At 33.9% G+C, this 19,465-nt stretch overlaps 1 protein-coding gene across 3 annotated transcripts in view; it reads right to left on the bottom strand.

The window, feature by feature from the left end:
- Positions 1 to 19,465, bottom strand: part of PSMD14 (proteasome 26S subunit, non-ATPase 14) — a 109,218-nt gene that overhangs the window by 16,323 nt on the left and 73,430 nt on the right. For all 3 annotated transcript variants that reach the window (XM_015432117.4, XM_045367164.3, XM_045367163.3), the window contains 3 exons: positions 10,740 to 10,847; positions 5,107 to 5,181; positions 637 to 762 (listed from right to left, as the gene is read on the bottom strand). In XM_015432117.4, coding sequence (XP_015287603.1) covers positions 637 to 762; positions 5,107 to 5,181; positions 10,740 to 10,847 — 309 coding nt within the window. The remainder of the gene's footprint in view (positions 1 to 636; positions 763 to 5,106; positions 5,182 to 10,739; positions 10,848 to 19,465) is intronic.

Below are 19,465 nucleotides of genomic sequence, written 5' to 3'. Positions count from 1 at the left end.
CTCAGCCTCCCGAGTAGCTGGGACTACAGGCGCCCGCCACCTCACCCAGCTAGTTTTTTGTATTTTTTAGTAGAGATGGAGTTTCACCGTGTGAGCCAGGATGGTCTCGATCTCCTGACCTCGTGATCCGCCCGTCTCGGCCTCCCAAAGTGCTGGGATTACAGGCTTGAGCCACCGCGCCCAGCCAATAAATAATTATTAAATGAAAAATAGAAACATTCATAATATAAATTATACACAGCAAGTAGTAAGTGCTGTTAATCGTTATCTATATCCCCTTACTCCCTGTCCCCTTCAAGAAAAACATACCTTAAATAATGAAGAGATTTCAAATATGCAACTGTATTACATGGTCTTCAACAGGAGTTGAAAAACTATAGCCCATGGGACAAATCTGGCTAGCTGCTTGTTTTAATAGAACCCAAACACATTCATTCCTTTACATATTGTGTAAGGCTGCCTTTGCATTACAAAGGCAAGGGTGAGTAGTTGCAGACCAGATGAACTGCTAAGCAAATATTTACTATTTTATTTACAAAAAAGGCTTCTCTATTTTTAATTACTTATACAATGCTTGGCATCTAATCATATGTATTCCAAAGATTATAAAGAACAAATGGTGGAAGTAACTTTTACCTTATTGTAATTCTTGGCTAATTCTAACATCTCTTTTACCACTGATTCATTGTGTTTACAGTGTTCACTGTAGTCCTGAAGTGTCAAACCTTCCATCCAACTCTTCTTATGCAAATTTAGCAACATCTAAAAAATAAAGAAAAAGTAATTATTTTTCTGCCTTGAGGATACCCCCTTCATTGTCTAGAGAAAAAAAAAATTTTGACTTAATGATTTAAATTTAACTTTATTAATGCAAATAAACTCCAATTAGAATGCTCCTGTATTTATATTAATATAACTTAAGGAGTACTCCAACACCAAGGCCTTTGCATTTGCTGTCCTTCTACCTAGAAGGCTATTCTTATCTTTGCATAACTTGCCTTCCTCTCTTCCTTTAGATAGATGTCTTCCCTAACAATACTATACCTAAAATAGTCGCACTACACTACCTTAAACAAAATCAAAATCTTTCTTCCCTTAACCTGCTGTATTACTTGTATAACGCTTACAAAGACCTGAAATTTTTGTTTACTTGTTTACTGCATTTCTCTCCCACTAAAGGGAAATCAAGAAGGCAGGGATTTTGACCTATTCATTTCAAGACCACTAGGGTCTATATTCTAGAACAATATCTAATAATAGCTCAATAAACATCTGATGAATGAATGACATTCATATTAATATTACACAAAGTATCTCTAATTTTTCATATAGCCTAGCTTTTCAATGCCAAGATAACGAGATAAATGCCCTATTTACTGAGTGACCTTGTGTCAATCTTTCTGATCCTCAGTTTAGAGATCTATGAATTAAGGGCTTGTATTAGGTAATCTCAAAGTTTCCTTCACATTCTGGTATTCCATCTATAACTTCCTTATTGTCAGGATGAAAAGCCATGAAGCTGAGAATAAAAGATTTATCTAGGCTGGGCACAGTGGCTCATGCCTGTAATCCCAGCACTTTGGGAAGTCAAGGCGGGCGAATCAGTTGAGGTCAGCAATTCAAGACTAGCCTGGTTAAAATGGTGAAAGCCCCACACCGGGTCCTATTGTGGGGAGGGGGAAGAGGGGAAGGATAGCATTAGGAGATATACCTAATGTAAATGACGAGTTAATGGGTGCAGCACACCAACATGGCACATGTATACATATGTAACAAACCTGCACGTTGTGCACATGTACCCTAGAACTTAAATTTAAAAAAAAAAAAAAAAAAAAAGGCGTTCTTGAACCACAAACAACAGCATGAGCCATCTGTGCCTTAAGGACATGCTCCTGCTGCAGATAACTAGCCAAGCCCATCCCTTTATTTTAGCCCATCCCTTCATTTCCTATAAGGGATACTTTTAGTTAATCGAACATCTGTAGAAACAATGCTAATGACTGGCTTGCTGTTAATAAATACGTGGGCAAATCTCTGTTCGTGGCTCTCAGCTCTGAAGGCTGTGAGACCCCTGATCTCCTACTTCATACCTCTAAAACAAACAAACCAAAAAAAAATGGTGAAAGCCCGTCGCTACTAAAACCACAAAAATTAGCTGGGTGTGGTGGCACACGCCTGTAATCTCAGCTACTTGGGAGGCTGAGGCAGAGGAATCACTTGGACCCGGGAGACGGAGGTTGCAGTGAGCTGAGATCACGCCACTACACTCCAGCCTGGGTGACAGAGTGAGTGAGACTCCAAAAAAAAAAAACAAAACAAAACAAAAAAAAAACTCATGTGCAATCACACCAGCAAATTGGGGTTGGACCCTATATTAGTGATCATGAAACTAAACACCTTAGTTCAACGTTTCTCAAATTGGACTTACAATTCTGAGTACTTATTCTTAGAAGTTTTTAAGTTTTCAAGTTTATATTTTAAGACAGTTTTTCTTAAAGTCCTACCCTACAAATTTTCTTCAATTGAGGACTATCATTAAATAAGTTTTCCCCTTTGGATGATTCACAAAACTGTGAAAAGTAAAAGAAAAAAAATGATGGCTATAAAATGATTGTTGTTTTGTCAATAGAACCGTTATACTTTAAATGAGATCCCTGACCCATGAGAATCTGAAGATGTACTTGGAGATATATGGGGGTTTCGTTTAGAAAAATTATCCTACTTGCTTAGAAGTTTACAGCTATTTGTGGTACAAATTTTATCGTATATTGGAAAATAAGCTGCCTGTCAAAATCACCTATAAGGCTTTTCAAGATACAAAACTCCTCCATTCCCTTCCTTTGGTTCCAAAGGCACTAATTCTCCCATTTTCTTACTATGGCTCCAGGGGCAAAGAGAGTATGCCAAAAAAAATTAGGAAAACCCTCCACAGATTATTTCAGTTTCTTTGATTGCTTCCTAGCTTCTCCACTGATACCATTCTAGAAAATACATGTTTGAGAAATGTGGATGCTGCTACAACTACCTATGCTATATAGCCACCTATAATTAAGTGTTGAGACTTAAGATTTCCCTACCACTTCAAAAGCAAACAAAGACAGTTCCCAAGGAGCAGCAGGATATTCCTATCATACCTGGACAAGGATTCCCTTGAGACCCTCAAGTAAGGCTTGGGGTTAAATATACAAGTTGTCTGGATAAGAGTAAAGGCAGAGCTTTTGTTACCAAGAAGGCAGTTTAACAGCTAAACTGGGCTATTAAGAACATAAACATAACATTAAGTAATTTATGTAAGTGCTTATATATTTGCTGTTTATGCCAAGGAAAATGGCTAAGTTTATGAGATACTCCCCCAAAAAAGAGAAAGAAAAAATTGATGTAATTAGCTAGACATTTCCGAATAGATGGGTATCAGATAGCAGTCTGATAAAATATTTATATTCTGAATTTTGTTTGTACCTGAGTGGTGCCATTTTTCACAGCCTGTACTCATTCCATGTAAAATTAAAAATAAGTGTTAAAAATATACTTAATCAACTAAATCTATCACAGCAGAAGTAAACTGTGGTACACAGGCAGGAATTAGAAGACAGCTTTATAGGATCCCCTCAGGCCAAGGGGGAAGTAGTCCCCCACTCCCCTCGCTCATTATATGCTCAAGCACTGGGCTCTTCAGATGAGTTTATAAGTGGATTTCACCTTTTAAAACTCTAGTTTAACAAACTTAAAAAAAAACAAAATTAGAATTCTTATTTCAAAGAAAATCTTATATTGCATACCCTCACCCCCCAGTATATAGATTAGATTAAAAATGGACGTGATCTGGTTGAAAGAGGGGGTAAGCGTGGAGAGCCCAGCTCACTCCATCCGCCACTTGCCATGTACCAGAATCCCCGTCTAAGACACCTTGGTGAGAAACAGTTTGGGCTAGATAGAATGATCTTATTTGCTACTGATTACTTATCACTTTCAGACTTGAGAGTGGTTTCACTAACCAAAACTTACTGGCTATCAATCAACAGTAAACTCAGTGTTCTTTTAAAAAATGCTTTTAACTTTCTCAGAGAGAAATACAAGAAACTAATTAGGTGGATGACTAATTGTAATAGTAAAGAGGGGGAAAGTGGTTCAGATTGTAATATCAAAAACAACAGGCAGAGTTAAATACTTGGCATTAGTTGAGAGAAAAACTATACTAGAAATAATCCTAAAATAGTAGAAACAAATGAGAATGCTAATTCATCAAAATGTCAGGTAATGTTAAAAACTAATCAAACTTGAAAACTGGTATAAAATGGGATAAGAATCTAGTACAAATTATCTGAAAACCCTATAACTGTTTCTCCTTGACTCACTTTTAGTTTTCCTTAGAGTAAACATGGTATGTTTTCTAAAAGCACTAGGCTGGGTGCAATGGCTCATGCTAATGATCTCAGCACTTTAGAAGGCTGAGGTGAGAGGATCACTTGAGCACAGGAGTTCAAGACCAACCTGAGCAACAAAGCAAGAGTCCGTTTCTACCTCCCACCCACCACCCAAAAAACAGCCAGGTGTGGTGGTGCATACCGATAGTCCCAGCTACTCGGGAGGCTGTAGAGTGAGGATCCCTTGAACCTAAAAGTTTGAGGCTGCAGCGTGCCATGATCACACCATTGCACTGAAGTCTGGGAGACAGAACAAGACCCTCTCTCTTAAAACAAACAATCAAAAAGCATGACACAACTGCAATTTAAGTCATTCCTCTCAAATTTATAGAGCAATATATTTACTAATTTAATTACAAAAAGCCTTTTTCTTGAAGAAGATAATCAGAAAATCACAGAACTAAAAGAAATATTTTTATGATTTATCATAAAACCAAAGTGGAGTGTTTGATTTATTTCCTACTTCCTCTCCCACTTCAGCACCTACCAATAAGGTAAAATGTGTTTTTAAATAGTCCAATAAAATATTCCTTTATTTTGTGCTGCAATTCATCAATAATGGAATAATATTTGGAAACACTGAAAGAGGTCAAAAATTCAAATTTAAATCACATTCCAGGTAATAGTTTAAATGGTTTGAAAAAGACTTTTTTCCTCCTATAAGATAAAAATTCAAACTTACCTTCTGTTCCAGTTCATTTTTCCGATAGTTAATAGTAATGGAGTAATAATGTCTGTTTAGTCCATGAATTAATGCCTATATAGATAAATGATTTTAAAAAGGACAAATTACTATTTTTCACCTAATAAAAATGTTTGAAACTGTTGATATTTTTACATAATACCTGTACCATCCTCTAATAAAGGCATTTTATTTAAAGTAAATTAAGACAAAATTAAAGTATTTTTCTTAGCTATAAGTTTAAACCTAAGGTTTAGAGGAATGGGTTACACATTCTTCAAAGCATGATATGGAGGAGCACAAATTAAGCAGTTTCAGTAGCCTTGCTCAGTCAGAGATAAGGTTTGATCTTATTGTAAGCTAAGTTTATAAATCATTCATAATTTATTAAATCTAACTTTATGATATCTAGGGGGCTCATGGGTATTTCAAATGAAAAGCCTAAAAAGCTACAATAACACAACTGTTTCTTTACCCACATTAATCTGGAGTTCCCCTTTTCCTCATTCAGTTATGATTGATTCAGATAATTATGTTATGCATGTCTCCAAATTAACAATGTGGATTTTGGTCTTTACTAGGTCTGTCTAGCTAATGCTCTTATCCAGTGACATGCAGTCTCACTAACCAGAATTTTTTTCACCTCACTCTATTTCCAAGGTGAACAGTCCAATCATAATAAAATCTTAAGCTAACGGCATGGCTTTATTAAGAAACAATAATCCTGGATGTCCTGAAATCAAATCACAACTGCCCCCATATCTAAGTCTAACAACATCAAGTGTTCAAATGAGGTTCAACAGTATTGTGGTGGACCTAAAGGACCCTCTGGCAGCCTAGAAAAACATGAAAGTACAGAAATACACCTTTAGGGATATTTTTAACAAGTATAAAAACAAAAAGGACTTTGGAGTTAACCCTCAGGAATCTAAAGACAAAAGCTAACCAAAATAATCACCACTTCTCTAACTAATGGACTTTTACAATGTAGGTCTTAAGATGTCACCAAGGTAGAGGAAGAAGGGGTAAAAAAGAGAACATTTAATGAGCAGCTAGTATCTGCTTTACACATTAAATCTTCTAATCTTCACAGTACTGTGAGGTAGGGCAATTCAATTTGTATTTACAGATGAAAATAAAATGCAGCATCAGGCTCAGTGGCTCAAGCCTGTAATCCCAGCACTGGATCACTTAAGCCCAAGAGTTCAAGACCAGCCTGGACAACATAGCAAGACCCCATCTCTATAAAAAACAAAAACAACAAAAAAGAAAATAAGACACAAATAGTAATTTGTCCAAGTTTATAGCTAGTGAAAGGCTAGATGGGGATCTGAACCTAGGTCATTCTTATTCCCTAGCCTATGTTCTTTCTAACATACTATGCTACAATACATGTCAGGAAATTCTTGGATTAAGTCTGTGTACTTTAAGGATCAGGATGAAACAAAGCATTATGTTAATTTTTAAGCTTTGCTAGCAAAAATCACTCCAATGAGTATGAAAATATTTTAGATGAGTACTTTAACAATAGATTCTTATTTTACCAATGTCTGTTATAAAAGTGAGCTATGAAATTCCATAGGAAGCAGTGACTGATTGTAAAGTACCAAGGGTATATATTAAATCCTTATTCATTTCAATAATCATCGGGAGCAATGAATTAAATTTTAGTGCATAAAAATGCTATTCTGTACAGACCAAAAAGTAGAAGTGATCAGGGCTTCCTTTAATCTGTGCTATTTGTGTACATTAGGAGATGAATCATCCTGGTAGAGAATTAGAAAAAGGTGCTCAGTCCTCTAAGCAGACATCGTCTGGCTGCAGACAGTGGAGCTTGAGCTGGAAGCTCCCTCATCCAAGCATGTTTGCGCAATGCACTCACTAATTGCACAACCCTACATGGTGGTCATAAAGCTAGTAACTGCTATAGCCAATACATACAGAAGCCAGTTGATGGACCCACAGATACTAGGCCCTATATTTTTGAGACTATCAAAATCAGATAGTCTCATTTTGATAGTCATGGTTCATGATAGTGACTCATGGGTTCCTGATAGTGACCACCAGCATGTGAGCTGATGGTTGTTATCAGACTTTTATCCCTATTACTTGAAAATCAATTTTTTAGATAAAAGCAATAAAACTAACACAGACAGCAAGAAAGATCAGCAGGTATAACAATAACAAAACAATGGTAAGTTTAAATCAAATGATATCCTCAAGTAGTCTTTCAATTTCACTTACTCACCTGCTGTGGTGCCCCCAGTGCCTTCCTCCCAAATCATAAGTCAACCAGCCATGTCCTTTTTGGGTTCATGTAGAACTACACACGACCAACTGACTTATGATTTTACCTCTATGCACTCACTGCTGTGGAAAAGCAGGCGCATTATAAAAACAGTTTACGAATTATATATAAGCTATTCATGGGTTCCTGATAAGTTTTTAAAGTTTTCATGCTCCTTAAAAAGGTGTGCTTGGATCTAAAGACAAATTTGTTTGCCTTTATTTTATATTGATAAACTGAAAATATGGTGGTAACTGATATCCTTTAAATCACGTTCTAAAATGAAGCTTTCTGAATATAAATAGAATAACTGAAAAGAAACAAAATGTGTTTTGTGGTTCCCTCTAGAGTGGAGAACCGAGTTGCAGAAGGCGAAAGAGGAAGGGAGAGTTTTTGCTAAATGACTTTGTACTTTAAATTTTTTTTAACTGTATATATATTATCTATGCCAAAATTAATTAATTAAATTTCCAACGATAATATAAAAGAATGAAGCAATCTGGTTATGAGTACTAGTTCCTGCATTACCTCACTGGGCAACCTGGGCAACTCACCTTTATGGGCCTCAGGTTTCCTCATGTACGAAATGATTACAATGGCTCCTTTCTAGTGCAATTGTTTTATAACTTATATGTTCAGTAATTACTGATACAATGTTTTCCAAATAGCTTAACTCTATTAAACAATGCAACTGTGCTCAACACTATACTTAGAGGCTCTTAGCCTTAGCACATGCATCTATGCATCAATATTTACTAAATTTCCATTAGACTGACTACCAATCTTCAAATTTACTGTGACACTTAAGAATCCAAAATGTCACTGAACAGTTTATAATGGAATAGTTTAAAAAAATTTAGTCACTAAAATAAATGCTTGTTAACTCTCAATTCTAAACATTTGACAGTAACAGACAAATGTTCCAAGTGCAAAATAATATACATTATCATATATTAATATAAAAGCCTAGAGTACAGGCATTATACTTTCTCCTCTCTATGAAGATTATTAGTGGCTTCTATTATATAAAACATGAAAGTGAAAATAACCTTTGTCTCTTAGCTTATTTCAACACTGTCAATTAGTACTTTAAAAATAACATTTTCTAAAAGCAATGTATGTTTCACTGAACAAAAATTTAAGAAATATGGGCAAGGAAAGACAAAAAAATCTCACAATTCTACCATCCAAAGGTAACCAATGCTAATATCCTGGTATAAAATATACAGGCACCATCTATAAAATACACGCTTGCAGAATGCAGAACTGATATATTCTGCTGTATAATCTTTTTCTTACTTAACATATTTGAACTTTTCCCAAATTATTAAATAGCCGTCTACAATGAATCATAATTTTTCTCTACTACTTTAAGTATAATAGTAAAAAAAAAATCTGTTAGAAAATCATTAGTGACCACCAGCATGTGAGCTGATGGTTGTTATCAGACTTTTATCCCTACTACTTGAAAGCTGGTTTAAGAGCAAGGCCCCTCTTAACACCAGCTAATTTCCCCTTCAAAATAAAAGGCATGGCATTTCTGAAAGGCTTCTGATCCCAGAGTTAAATATTCTGCTAACATAAAGTAAAATTCATTACAGATATTACTATTCCCTTCAGACTCTTCTGGGTTGTTTTCTAGCTTGTCTTAGAAAAATAAGAAAGTACATTAAGATGTGGCTTTGTTCTGTGACTTGTTGGCTTGGTCCCATTTGTGTGTTTTAGTATTGAAATTGTCTTAAAACTATAGAGCACCCAGATAGATGTCATTCTGATGGGCGCTATATAAACTGTGAAATAAATATATTTAGAAGTTCTAATTGGAAGGTAAAACAAACTAAAATGAAAGGAAAAATAATGATGCTGTAGTTGTTATATACACATGTTGTTTAACACAGGTTTGGAACCTGCTGTATAAGGTGCACTTTAAATTACAGGCTGTAAAGTAAGATTAAAAAATACAAACTGGACTGGTATTAAAAAAACACATTATTAATATTGATTACAGTCGATTTTTAAGGTTAAAAAGCAGTGCTTTAATTTTAAAAAAGAAATCTGCAACAGGTGGTGAGTGAGTTGCAATTAGTAAAAACTTCTGGCAGAAACATACCATGTAGTAATCACAATGATCTTGGCTTGTGAGATGCTACTTAACCTTTTGCAAAAAATAATGAAGCAGTATGATGCTACTGGAGTTTATAAAAAAAGGTCATTATCACAGGCTAAACAGGTCCAATAATATATTCTCTTGGAACATGCAAGTACGGGCTTGTCTGTACCCAGTCAAAACCACTGGTAGCTTATTTCATACTCATTATACTTTGCAGTTTTCCTTGACTTGCAATTTTTTTTTTTTTTTCAAATCACACCTCAATCCTTTAAAACAAAACACTTCACTTTGATGAAGATTTCGGAAGAGTGACTGCCGCAAAATTAAGCATTTAAAAGTATAAAGTTATCAAAGTGTAACTAAGGCTTAACCATGGTTAACTGTCAAAGCCATAACTCCCCAAAGACAACCTCATGACAGAGCAAGGTTTCAGAAGGGAGCAGCAATAACTACTAAAATGTCTTTGTTTTATGTATTCTACTTAACCAAACGTGGTATTTCTGCCCATTTAATTAATCTTTAGAGAAGTAATTAACTAGATAGCCACAGACTGTGGTGCATTTAAAACACATTTAAAATAATTTTTGCAGACAATACAGATTTGTATAAAAACAACATGGCATGTGAATGATACAAAGAAAACAATCACTCAAGAGGATATTAAGTGTCTGAATATCGGTAACTGCAATTAATGGTAACTGATTATCACAATAAAAAACAAGATATAAACTCTCATCACAAGTAACACATGGAGGTCTTTTATAGGGTTTATTTTAAAGGTGGGTTTTTTAAAAAAGAAAATTTTAAGTATATTTAAGAATTATTTCTAGGGATATCTTAAAATACACAGCAATTTCTCCATTGTTTTCTGCTATGAAAAATACCTACTAATCAAGCAATGATAATAGTTATGTCCTTCACCTGAAACTCCTATTGTTCCTTCTCTATAATGTTAACCATGCAAAGCCAGAATGCTTTCAAGATAAAGGATCTACTATGCTCCCAAAAAGGGTGTCCTCAAATATGATAGGAAAATTTAAAGACCCCATTAAAAATTGACTCACACATGAGCAAATCTAACTTTTACAGTATTTCTACAATTCTCTTTTAAAACAAAAGAAAAATTAATGTGCAAGCAAATTAAAATACTAAGAATTAGAACTTAAAAAGACTACTTATAGCAGGCTTTTAAAATGTAAAACAGAGTTTTAACACATTATCAAATATAGGCAATACCTGGATAGATGGCTTGTTTAAGTGACCCAGATTTGAAGTTGTTTGTCTTGGTTCATGTCCTAAGACCATCATATTAGCATTGATCAATCTGAAGGCATCAATAACAACCTGTAAAAACAAGGTGTCAAGTCAATTCTTTTTTTAAAAGCAAGTGATAATGCCAAGCAACAGTGGACAAGGCATGATCAACGTGCATCTGTTTCTGGACTATATCCAGAAAATCATTTAATTATAATATTAATAAAAAAGAACCTCCTGCTGACTGTGCCATCAGCACACCACCCTCTATCTTGTAATGTAAGGTGACACCAATTATTGCAATTTTCATGAAACAGTAAAGAAAAAAATTAACTTTGCATCTTTATTATTGAAATATGTCATTACTAAACTTACACCAAACAGCCTTCACTGGTGTGCATATGTTTGTCACCTAAATTTTACCTAATCAAAATGAATGACAGAGAAACTAAAACTGAAAGTGAGCACAAGTTAAGGGACCACATCTAAAGCCCAGCCCTGTCACATCAATTACACCACCACAGTACTTGAAATGACAACAAAATTACAGCCAGCAAGGCACTTGCCCACGTATTCTCTTCTAGTCAGATACCTTTTACTTCTTGTGACTATGAAAGACTTTATACCTTGTCTGATGGCCTTAAATGTCCAAGCCACTGTCAAGTATAGAAGGCACAATATAAGAAAACCAAGGTCATCCATGCTTTAAGCCAAGAACATGGTATGGAATGATAAGGTCCTAAATTCATGGTAAAGAAATTACAATAGGTATATTCCTTTTGTGTGTACAGAAATACTTCAAATTCTTCTATGATACAATAACATCTGTTAGCTCTTACATATAAAGAGATTGACAAGAATCACATACTTGCTAAAGCTTTTCAACACTGTAAAGTTTTACGTAAAGTCATGTGACTTTAAGACAGACTGCCACTTTAAGGGAATTTAACTCAATAGATTTATCACATAAAACGATCAAAGCAAGATAGTATAGTAGCAGAGTATATCTATATTTTGCCTTTAAAAGTGCTGAACAATCAATGTTTTAAAAGCTGTGTCAACTAGATTTGTTCTTATGTGTACAATTATTACTTGAGGATATTAAGAGATTAAAAATACTTAAGCCAACCAAATCTAATCAAGTCTGAAAATTCTGTTTGTAATAAGTATTACTGCATGCTGTATGCTAAAGAACAAGATTTAAAGAAAGAAATCACCCTTTGTAAAAGATTGCTATGATGGGTCCAAAGACAATAACAAAAAATACAAACCTAGACTAAAACATGATGGCAAGTGAATCAATCCAAGTTTCTGTCTACTCATTTGGCCTACAATATCAACTCTGAATTTTACTTTTATTTTGAACAGTTAACATTTTCCCAAAGATTCATTCCTCTTGCATCAAAATAAAGCCAAGTATCCCAAGAACATGAATGATTTAATGGTTTGTGAAAACTTTTTTCTTTTTATACAATAACCTCAATCCACACTTAACTTTCAGGTTTATATATAAATAAATACGGCCTACATTGCTTATACTTAAAATTTTTTTCTAAACATATTCTTTTTTTAAAAAAGCAATAAAAACAAGTACTAATATCAGACATATTTTAATCAGATGTTATCATAAATAACTTCAAACAATTGTTAAAAATACAGAAGTAAAATTTTCTCACACTCATACTAAATAAGATAAAGTTAAAATGTTGGCAAAGGAGGAAGAAGGTGACCATTTTCAAAGATAGGTATATAACTTAAACACAAAATTAAGAATTGCCACCCTAACTATTAATGGTAAATATTTAAGAGCAAAGCATCATTTTGGTCCATTTCAAGATTTCAGTAAAATCATTTATGAGGGGGAGAAAAAGCTGCTACAAACCTATGAAAATTTCATTATATAGCACAACAAAATTCCTGTATACTTTTTTATAGTGAATGCTTTCAAACTAAAACGGCAGACAGCTATTTTACTTGTAGAAGTCTGTATTATTTCTCTGAAATATTATAAGCAGGTGTGAAACTTCATAAAAAGGAAATGAAAATACCAGTTAAGTAGGTATCATGATCTGTTAAAAACAAATTTTTAAAATTTTCTTAAGAAATTAAGAGAAAAATTCAAGAAGTTAATAAAATGACATGCTTTCATTGACAATTCCTAAGTATCAATGATGGCCTATAGAAAATGACTACTTTACACTAAGATTAAAGGAATTTGCTGCCATCACTATAGCAACTGTCTTAAGGAAACTAACATGTTCAACAACCTGCAGACCAAAATTAGATTTAGTATGCAATAAAATATAAACATGGCAATATAGTCTACATTTTAATTTTTGTATAATTTTATCATTGCTTTTTGCGCTGTGAAAATAAGTGGATTTATCCCTGAGAGCAACCTATCAAAATAGACTCATTAATGTCCAGTGCACTAATGAGCAACGGGTGAAGAAGGTGTTAATTATGCCACAGTAAGATTAAAAAAAAAAAAAAAAAGCCCTAGTGAGCACTCGATGGTGTGTATAAGCTGAAAGCTTTTCTCCATGTTTATGTATTTACAGCATGATGCAACAGAATGACAGCAAAATGATCACTCCATGGTTAAGAACAGAAATCTTAGATACAACACACTGAACAAAGAACCCCCAAGAATTAATTAAGGTATGGGTGGGTAGGGGAAATAATCCATTTTTTTGAGCTCTCTGAGTTTTCTAAACAGTTCATTTTGAAGTATATAGACATTAAATTAGTTCAGTTTGTATCTTATAAACTAAAGCAGTAATTAACCAAAAAACTTTACACAAAAAGTATCTCCTTAATATATAATAACAAAAACCTCTGAGTAAAGTATGAAGAATATTTTCAGGAATATGATGCTAGACTTTGAAAAATTCCTTTCCATACTGAAGGCCTACACACCACATTGAGTCTCTATTCACCAGCCTGACCATTTAATTTTTTCTGGTACAAGTGCCTTGAGACTTTTCAGAGGTCACTGCAACAGTAGACAGCTTATAACAAAACCATTAGCAGTTTGGCTAGCTTAGGGAAACCTCTTACTTTCCTTTTTTGTTTATTATCACTGCATGAATCTGCAGCATATGATAGTTTATAATTTCTCAGGCTTGTTAAATTCATGTTAAAGGTCTGTTTTCTTGTTGAATAAATTTTGTTCATATAATGCTGCCTATTTCATACACTCAGTCTTTAATAGCACCTTTGGTCTATGCGCAACTCACAGATCAAAACAGAGGACTAAAATAGGGGTTGATGATGCTATTTACATGTGTGATTCCTGCTGTCTTCTTGTTAGTAGCTTTAATATAATAGAAGACCTTGTCTGTTTTGTAATTAACACATCTTTACTGGAGAGATATTTGGAAGTGATTGCTGTGAATATACTGGTTAGTAAAATAAACACAATCACACACCACTTTCTGTTATCAGACAAATTTGTGAATTGTACACATTATACTCCAGATCAACAAACTGTGATATAACAGCCAAGTAGAAGACACATATTTATATAACCCTTTATTTTTCTGAAAATATGTATTCACTCTGACCTTGCAAATATAATTAGCTTGTGGGATGTGCAGATTTCAGTACCATGGTTGCTTTACTAATTGCAACTCTTGGAAATAGATACTAAATATTTGGAAGCTGCCAATACAAAATAAAAACTGCATGTTTTTTGTACATCTGTCTTAGATTATAAAAGCAAAATAGTTTTAAAAACAATACTGAGTTACGTATTTATTCCAAGCATGCCCAAGGGTCAAGGATCTATCATTTCGTTTTAATGACGAATCTGGTTTATGACTTAAAACTCAGTCTAATCCATAATTTTTTGGCTTCTTTCATGAGTAGAATACAGTTCATCCAATATGCTATTTATTTTAAAATTCGTGTTTTCACATCAACTGCTAGGTCACTGAAAGACTAGACTAAATTTCTAAAGCACCAATCTATAGTTCCCAATTTTTACATCCAAAGGAAGCTATTTTTAAGCAAAGCTCTTCAAATTAGTTTAATACAAAGGTGTTTTAAAGAAAAATACACAAACACTTCTGGCAGTAGCTGTAATTTTTTTCTCTCTCTCTCTTTTCAGTAGTTGCCTTTGGTCCAGTTGTACTTATATCACAGTCAATGATTATGGGTATTTACAGAGTAGAACTAATGTTTTAAGAATTTATAATGCATTCATTTTCTTGAGCTTAAAAATGAAACAATCAGAATCTTCCATAACCTCAGGTCAGCTCACTATATATATAATATATATTATATATGTATACTTATATATTATATATAATAAAAATTATTCATCATATATAGATGAACTGTAACTTGTATATATGCAATGAACTGAAATAATTTTTAAAAACTTGAAAAAAATTTTAAGGCCTCAAAATCAATGTCAAACACTAAAAAGAAAGTAAAAATTCAGTTACTAGTTAGATTACATATTTTAAAACATAAAACCATCACTATGTAAAGTAAATCTCTAAATGATTATAAAAATGAAAGGTGTGGGAAGAGAGGCAACCCATATCAAATACTCTTTATCACCTAGAAATGACCTGTTATCAACTGCTTAGGTTGTTTCTAGATTCTTTAAAAATTAAGAGTGCATGTGACCTGGGAAGTACTGCTGGGGTTTGTGACCATTTCGTTACTTCTGCTGCCATGCACTGCCAGACATCTATAAGAGAAAAACATCTTATGTCTCTTGTAAGCCCACAGCATAAAAAATTCAGAGAAATCTTACTTTTTATGCCATTTCCAATGAAAAGCACTAAGAACTAAAACTGACTCATGCCAAATGCATATCACTGAATTGCTGTGATTTCTTAGTCTCAAGTTTGCAACACGGAAATTATTTATAAAATGTCAATTTTAGCTCTGGAAAAGAAATTCCTATGTGTATGTACATTTTCTTTCTTCATCCTCGGAGAATTGCTTACTGTAGCTAGAGATCTGTAGTACAACTTCAGTATATTGGGAGAAAAGGGGGATGGGGTGTAACTTGCATAATTTACTTTTTTTGACAAGTGAAGACATGCATCAAAATTCAAAGAGTAAATCCACAAGTTTTGAACATATATGCTTTAATGAAAACAAATCGATCTTTAGAAACTAGTATGGTAAAAGGTAATTAGACATTTTTAGATTCATGAAACACTGGGAAAAGAATTTACTTAAGTTATAATAAAAATAAAGTTTCACAGAATTTTTTCAACATATGCATGTAGTCAGTATGGTGTAGAGGTTTAAATGCTTGAGGCACTCTGGAGTCAATCCTGCCTAAGTTAGAATTCTGGGTCTATCACTTACTAGCTAAGGGACCTCAAACAAGTTATTTAACCCTTCAATTTCTCCATTTGCTCATGAATGACAATGCCTCACAGACTTGGTAATAAAATAATATATGTGTTTCTGCCACTATAGTTTTCACTGTTACTAACCGTGGCAGTGATGGAGTTGCCCAGCTCAGATCTTTCAACAGAACCTGCTATGGAGTGTATGACTGACTCACAACCTCCAGCTTTTACACCTTTGGATCCACTGGGCATTCACACCAGGTCATACTTCTCCTGGGCAGCTCCCAGCCAACAACTGAACACAGCAGTGGTACTAGAACCTAGTCATTCCTGCCAAATAAGGGATTCCTGTAAAGGCTAATTTTGGCTCAAGGATTCCCCAGCAGCCTGGCTGAAATTTTCTGAGCACTAGCTACAGTCTGTGGCTCTTCTACCCAATCTACCTTCACTTTCTCCTTTTGCAGGGTCAAACCTTCACTGCTGTCTGAAGGCTCTCCCCTTTCTCCAACATGGGTGTCTCCCCCAATAAATCTCTTGCATGTCTAATTTCATTTTGGCATCTGATCCACAGAGGACCCAAACTGATACAGTTAACAAAGCAGAGTACTGGTATCATGAAGAGTGTTAAAATTGGAAAAAAGTTACCCTAAAAATCAAGTTATAACTATAAATTTTGCTTCAGGAGACACCTGAAGTATTAAAAAACAATAGGAAATTAGAGAGTGACACTTTAAGATGTATTTCCTTAGGGAAATTCCTGATTACCATAAGAAAGCGTATAATTACACTGAAGGTTATTATCTCTCTTTTAAAAATGACTGAATATGCCTAGAATCTTGATACTACTCCTGCATGATCAGTGTTTCTAGACTCATAAGTGACAAACAGTGAGCTTAAAATTGAACTCCTCAGGGGACTACTAATAAGCTACAAGAGACTATCACCTATGGATCACTAATCTGATATCAATTCTATCTAGTGGCTATTCAGTCTACATAAAATGGAACCAGTGACTTCAGATCCCTTTCTAGTGGAAAAATTAAAACAAGTGGTTTGTCTGTTGGCAATTCCATATAAAGCAAAGGAATAAAGGGCCCTAGAGAACAAAGATGGGCTCAACTATGTTAGCATGGCAGTAGAGCATGTGGATGAGAATAAGGGATGTATATACATTGCTTGTGCTATAACACCACATTCAAAGAAAAATACAAAGTATATCCACTGAACTATTATCTCTCAATAGGCAAAGGCATTTTAGTAGGAAAAATATGTAAAGGCCAGTTACTTTGCTGTGTATCACTTTTGTGTATTTTTATTTTGCTTATCAATTAAATATTATATAGAAATTATCTTGCTAATCCTCTCAACCAAGTTTAGGTATTAATATTATCAATCCATGGATGAGGAAACTGCAGTGTAGAGAATTTAAATCAATTAAATGAAATGACACAACCTAAATGATACCACTATGATTTGTACCTATACAGCCTGCCAAAGCCAGTACTCTTCATCATGAAGCTGTTTGTTATAATAGCTGTCCTGACACAAAAACAAGAAAGGATTACTACTAGTTTCAGTTACTCAACAGCAAGGTTTGTGTCTCATTCGTCACTGAATATCCATTCTATAACAGAGTAAGTGGCACACAAAATACAGCGCAAAATAAGTATCTACTGAAATGAAAAACTAAAAAAAAAAAAGCACTTTTGGTTACTATGCTATAGAAATTTTTAACACTTATGTTTATTTTTCCTGAAAAAACAAGGAAAGAAAAGAAAAATATCCATTATCTATAAACAAAATCTAATCACTAGCTTGTTAACAATATAGTTTTTACTTATCACTGCTCCGTTCTGAATTCATGAAATACTTTTTTGTGACCTGCTAAACTGAGAAACTCATAGACCACTGACTTGTATTTAATTTGGATTTAAAACTACATATGGTAAAGCTATGTGGAATGTGAAAAGTGGCTGTAAGCATCTATTAATCAGCTTACTAGTAGCCTAAAAATCACAACCGAGGGATCAGTTATGACTTTGAAGAAAATTTACCACTTCATTTCTACCCTCTTCAGGAAATTACAACGACAAGAAGACATTAAACCTGACAAAACTAAGTCCCAGGTCCAGAAATATCCTCACAACTAACAATGGCTAACGTCACATCTAGAGTGTGATCTTTTAAAATTAAAATATATAGGCTCTGAAAAGGCCTCTCAATCAAAGTCATAGTTTCCACGTTTCCACTTGCTAGTTCAAAACTGGCATTAAGGATAGGGAGTAAATCATATTCTTCTCTATAACTCCAATGTACTCTTGGCATAAAGTAGTGATCAACAGGTGTCTGTTGAACCAATGACCAGGGATAATTAGATGACTACAGAAAGAAAAGCATTCAAGAAGTGAGAGTCAATAAATAATATTCTTACAGGTAATGAATGATGTATTTTTACTGAAACAGTTGGATTCAAACTAATTTGAAGCACATTTACATCATTCAAAATGCACAGCAAGTAGTAAAGCATAACAAATTAGCTCAGAGATTATATTATTAATCTAGAAGCTCCAGGTTAAAAGAACTCCATAGGAACTCTTACCTCTATATACGACTTATGCTCTTAGAATTTTAAAAGTAAAATTATTTCTACATTCCTAGCTGACAATTCCTTATATCAGCTAAATAAATGTGATAAACTATTACACGTGTTTCTATCATAAATAGTATAGGAACATTAGAACCTGTAATATTTTCTTAGGCATCCTCACAAGATCTGAGAGTGTTGTAAAACTTCAAACTGATAATAAGAGTGAAAGACAGGAAGCAAACAAAAGATAATACAGTAACAAAATGTGTTCCAAGAATACCTTGGAAGGGTATGCTCACAGAGCTATATCAGGAATGGAAATAGATTTTTTAATGTATTCTATTTCCTATTTTTCTTTTTGCCTGGAAAACTAGACAAAGAAAAGGGGTGTGCATGAGTGTGCACAGTTTATGATTAGGACTACCCATCCCTAGCTGACACTTGTGGGATACTGATCAAAAACTAATCTTATAAATATAACAGCTGTGCTAAATATCTTTTCCTACTTTTAGAAGACAAATGACATATTAAACTTGAACTCTAGCTCTAATTTTACAGGGTCCAAATCGACCAAGGATAATGTTCATAAGTAAACTGGCTAACTGACCTTGTCAATCACATGTTCCAGTTATTTAATAAATGACTCTATGCTGACATATAAAAAATTAATAAATGTCACAAAATTAACTGCAGTTGTTTGGATATGCTAAAAGCTAAAAAAAAATAGAACTGGTAATGGCTGAACACTGATGCAAATTCATTCCTCAATTTTATTTTATAAACATTTATGAAAAAACTAT

Source organism: Macaca fascicularis, chromosome 12 (genome assembly GCF_037993035.2).
Source record: "Macaca fascicularis isolate 582-1 chromosome 12, T2T-MFA8v1.1".
NCBI lineage: Eukaryota > Metazoa > Chordata > Mammalia > Primates > Cercopithecidae > Macaca > Macaca fascicularis.
Note: the sequence above shows the minus strand (reverse complement) of the source record. Positions and strands in the feature narration are given on the sequence as shown.